The following is a 5,275-nucleotide window of genomic DNA, read 5'->3' as shown; positions in this document are numbered from 1 at the left end:
ATTCCTTTGAACCAAGGGGTTTTCAAAAATCGGTGAATCTCCAATTCGCTTAAAACCTTTTTAAAATGATCTCAATTTCAAATATTCCGAATCAAAATATTATTTCAAAGATTTCTTTGAATCGATGGTTTTTCAGGTCAAATGGCCGATTCTAGGGTTGTTAGGATCGATTCCAATCAATTCCCAGTTTGCTTTCTGGAGTCCCACCGGATGTACCAAAAAATGTTGACAATAAATACATGGCAAAAAAAAATAAGATTTGCGGGTGTGTCAGAGTCATTCAGACTCGAGAGAACATTTATGGAATATTTATTGACTTCTAACCAGGGAGAAAGCGAGGGCTTTCCATGCCTCGATTGCTCCAAAGACTTAAAATTGAAAAGCAAATTCATGGAAATAGATAGAAGATGAATTACATCCATTAAAATTGATCCAAGAAGAACACAATCCATTGCATCAATCAAGGAAAAACAAGGGACTGCTATGAATGTAAACTGAGAAAACCATGACGAATCATGGGCGTCATATATAGTCTTGGCTAAGAAACAGAACTAATCTATTAAAAATTACAAAGAAAAAACTAATCTAAGGAAACATAAAGATAAAGACTAAAACTAGTCTACTCGAAAAGGAAAAGATAAATAATGCATTGCCTTGTTGTATGATCTGTCGCAGATGTCCTTCTTCTTCTACTGAAGCTTCTTTTATAGCCTGATTTCTACAATTTGAATAGTTATAACTGTGAACGAACATTAGGATAGCCTAGTGGTGGTAGCTTCGGCTTGTGGAGCCAGCACCCAGGGGAGGAGGTCGTGGGATCGAACCCTGTCGTACGCATTGTGTGAGTGTGTGTGTGTGTGTTTTCTTATTTATTCTATACCCACCCGTGGGTTGCCCAGATGGTTAGGGCGAACTGGGGATTGTGTGGATTAGGCGCACGGTCTTAGGTTCGATTCCCCATCTGTGCATCTGCGATTTAAGTGGAGATCATGGCGGTGGGTTGCTATGCTAGTCTCCCCGAGGATTAGTCGAGGTGCGCGTAAGCTGGCCCGGACACCTTGGTTAACAAAAAAAAAAAAATAGTTATAACTGTCCAAACCACTTGAAATTGTACAAGTGTCATTCCCCTCAAATTAATAAAAACTTCACCATTGGTTTATTTTGTGCGTCAGTCAGTCAGAATATATTCGGTCAGCCTGATTGGTCGGTAATACAGTCAGCCTGATTGGTCAGTAATACGGTCAGCCTACTTGATCAAATTGATTAGTTGGTCTAACCGTATTCGATGAGCTGACCAATCAACTTCTTAAATAAGGCTCAACATTTTTCCACCAACTTGATTATTGGTCAGTTTAATCAGTCAATTCCTTTACACAATTGGTCAAAAGATCGACGTCGGATCGGTCACTCTCTAAATACATACTTTTCTATCAGATTTACTAAAATGGGGTACCAACATAAGGTTTTTCAATTTAACAACTGTCGCTGTAGTGCACACAAAATCCATGCTCACCAGGATCTCTCTTGGTTATTATTTACTTCCCCACTTCCCTATTAAAAAAAAAAAAAAATTCAATTTATCAACCAAAAATAAAATATAAAACTTGTGCAATTCATTATGGGTGAAGGAAAGATTTCTAAATTGTTGCCCTATGCGTAAGGGCAGCTGCCCTGGGTTGGATTAAAATTTGTGGATGTATTATCTTCAGCCTCTTCCATTTATGTTCCAAGTTTTAGTCTAATTAGGTATTGGATTCTTCAATATAAATTAAGAATTTGTTAAATATGACTTTTTTTTCTTCTTCTAAAAGGAAATTGGGCTATAAGAAATACACATGGTGGGTAATACAAATCAATGGACAAGTAAATTAGAACAACCAAATTAATTAGAACAACCAAATTAATTAATTATCTTCCACATTCATTGCGGAAATATTTGTCGCTAAGAAAACATTTTTAGCCATACTAATACTAAGATCTGTGCAAACTACTGGAATGTTTAGCGAGGACCTACAAGATTTGGTATCTATTAACACAAGAAGCATATATCACTGCTCAACAACACTTATGTAGTCTTCTACTTATGAAACCTATGTTTGTCTTCCATGAAAATCCCATATATTCATATGAGACTTCTTTATCATCCATTGGTCTCTACCACAGTCCAAACATGAAAGTCTCACTGGGGTTGCAATCAAAGTTCTCATCTCCTCCAAATCCATATTTAGTATTGTAACCTGGATAATCATTCAAATTAAATTTCACTTCTTTTATAAAATTGAGGCCACTAAGTGAGGCCAGAGATATTATATTCCATTCACAATGAAACCCATTTGATTTGTGAGAGATGTGGATTTCTCCCTCTTCCGAAAGCATCTTCTTGGCATTCTTGAAGAACAAGGTGACCAGCTTTTGGTGTCGATTGCATATGTAGAAAAAAAAACAATTAAATAAAACTAATTACAATAATATCCAAAAACCATTCCCTTCTAAAAAATTTGTGTACATGTAACTTAGCTAGAAAATTTGAAAAATTACTTTAGATTCGGTAGAGTTGTCATTTCATATGGAAGGAGAGAGAAAGACGCATGGGAGTGTTGGTGTAGGCCACACTTTAGGACAGAGAACAATTCCCCTATAATGATATTCTAATTCTAATTGCAGACAACTAGGTAAGGTCAAGGTACCCATGATCTACAATTGTGGATCTAGACCTAGGATATAGAAATTTTGCTATGTAATTGATTTCCTATAGCTATAATTAAGAAAGGAGTATATCTAGTAGATTTATGCAATCTAACTGATCAGGCCTCAATATCCAATCAATCTACTAATGCTGAGCTTGGATCTTGAGAATCTGGACCATTGACAATGATAGACATGATGGAAACTTCATAAATTTTTCTCCACATCAAATTTTACACTCATAGGAGTTGATATGTACCCCAAAGTTGGAGGATAATCAACACCCATGCATGAAACATGAAAATTAGACTTCCTAAATTGGATTCTTAGAATGATGCGTTAGGTGGGGAGTCACATGCATCTCTATCTCTTTCTTTCACAAGGTGGGGGAGCAACCAAAGTTATAATGTGTAATATTCCTTCATTCCAAACAAGTATTTACCTCATTTGAGACACCCGCGGCTCGTTTTTAAAAAAACCAGCATAGGGGAAGTTAAAGATAATCCGATCAAATTTCATGCCCTTGAGAAGCTGATGGCCTGACATATTTGTTGCATCCACCCCATGAAGAACCATACATCCTTTGCTCTTCAAACCATTGATGTTAGATATGGCATTGGTGTAGTTTTGCTCTAAGAAACCTGAAATATAAACACCAATGTTACATTATAGGCACTACAATTTAGAGGGCTACTTGTCTTGTAACTGTAGTGATACCCAGCAAGAAACCGATTCATAAGATGTGGAAAGGTAAGTCTAGCTACTTGGATCAGAATAAGACTGTACAACACAACCGAAGGGAGAAAAAAGATTTGATTAAACCTTCCAGAGCCTAAAAGATACAAATAACAGACAAGGAAAATATGAAAAACATTTCCAAACTTTTTTGTTGAACTTCAAGTTTCATAGTTTTCAGGGTAAGGCTGTGCAGTTCTTGCCCTCCGAACCTTGCACATGCGGGAGCCTTCTTCACCGAATATGCCCAAATCACATTTTAACCTCCAATGGTTATAGAACATTTTCTAATGCCGACATACCAATAGGAGGATGCAAATTTCATAGTCACTCCTCCTTAAAGACCATTACATGGCATTGGCACCTAGTAGAAATCTCATCCTCCCATAAATATTTTTTTTCCCAATTGGGTCAGATCAAATTCATAAAATAACAGTCTTTATAGATATAATTAGAAAGTATATGAGAGAAAAGAAGATTTTCTCATTCAAAATAGTTGTTCCATAGAAACTAAAGAGTAAAATGGGTTTTGTTCTATTCAAACCGCGAAGCGATTGGTTAAGAAAAGACAAATTTGATTCATGTTCTACAGAAACAGTGCAAAGAAACAGAGATGTGTTCTTCCAAATCTCAACAAAACAACCAAAATTAACTGTTGATTATATATTACTCACAGTCTCAGAAGTTAAACTTATACCTTTTGAATTGAGAGAAGTGGCTACCATGTTATTAGCAGAACCAAAAACCTTTGCCAAACAAGCAGAGAAAGAGAAATCTCCCTCCCCAACCAGCAGTATCTTGTGAGAACTGTAGTAGTGCTTAATTCTTCTTTCTTTTCGCTTGGCTCTTCTTTTCCTTCTCTTTGCTCCTGAACCATCTTTTGGAACCATGATCTCTGGGTCACCAGAGACGAGAGGAAATGGGTCTGCTACATCTTCTGAAACCCTGGGCTTTGGGTCAACAGAGACAAGAAGAAATGGCTCTAGATCTTCTCTGGCTCTTTCATATTCTGAAACCCTGGTCTTAGGGTCAACAGAGAGAAGAGGAAATGGTTCTGCATCTACTCTGACCTCAGCATCAGTTGCAGGTTTAATCTTTTCTACAGCCTCAACACCACTGTCAACAATGATAGTTACCCATTCATCTTCCGATACCCTGGTGTTTGGGTCACCAGAGACGAGAGGAAATGGCTGTGCTACATCTTCTCTGACCTGATCAGCATCAGTTATAACAATAACTACTGATTCTTCATCTTCTTCTGAAACTCTGGTCTTTCCATAACCAGAGGTAGGATGAATTGGCTTAACCTCTTCATAGTGATCATCAAGTGCGTGGTATACATTCTCTTCATCACTTGTCTCTACTCTCTGTTTTCTTCCAAATACGATGCTTATGAGGTTGGATAGGACCTGACCCATTTCAAATAAGAAGCTTCTCAGGTTGAAAAGGATCTGAACCAGTAACCTGTTTCCTCTTCTTTGATTTCTCAGACCAGAAAACAAAGAGAGGAAGAGGATCTTAGTGAAATGTTTAGAGATGCTCTTCATCTACTAATGTGAAATAAACCATCGTGAGAAGCTGAGGTCAATTGCAAACAATTAATGGGAAAGTGAGGAACACAGTACTGGGTTTGATTTCTACGCAAATCAAGTGTGTATTCTTTTAAATATATGAGATTCAGTTCTTTGCTTATCATCGAAGAAAAAAAGTTCATTTGGTGGAGAGAGAGAGAGAGAGAGAGAGAGAGAGTTTCATAAACTGTAGGAGATGAATTATTGGTTTTTTGTTACCAAAAAAAAAAAAAAAATTATTGGTTTGTCAATGTTGGCATCCTTTTCTTTTTGGGAGGAGACAT

At 37.0% G+C, this 5,275-nt stretch overlaps 1 protein-coding gene across 2 annotated transcripts in view; it reads right to left on the bottom strand.

Annotated features, from left to right (window-relative positions):
- The window catches only part of LOC122057439, a 37,376-nt gene extending 32,265 nt beyond the window's left edge, over positions 1-5,111 (bottom strand). The window contains exon 1 of one of the 2 annotated variants that reach the window (XM_042619545.1): positions 4,728-5,111. In XM_042619545.1, coding sequence (XP_042475479.1) covers positions 4,728-4,967 — 240 coding nt within the window. In that variant the 5' untranslated portion in view covers positions 4,968-5,111. The remainder of the gene's footprint in view (positions 1-4,727) is intronic. The other variant, XM_042619544.1, reaches the window with a different exon arrangement.
- Between the last annotated feature and the right edge of the window lie 164 nt (positions 5,112-5,275).

The sequence above is a fragment of the Macadamia integrifolia genome, chromosome 12 (genome assembly GCF_013358625.1).
Source record: "Macadamia integrifolia cultivar HAES 741 chromosome 12, SCU_Mint_v3, whole genome shotgun sequence".
NCBI classification, from domain to species: domain Eukaryota; kingdom Viridiplantae; phylum Streptophyta; class Magnoliopsida; order Proteales; family Proteaceae; genus Macadamia; species Macadamia integrifolia.
The sequence above is the reverse complement of the archived record's forward strand: the minus strand, read 5'-3'. Positions and strand labels throughout refer to the sequence as shown.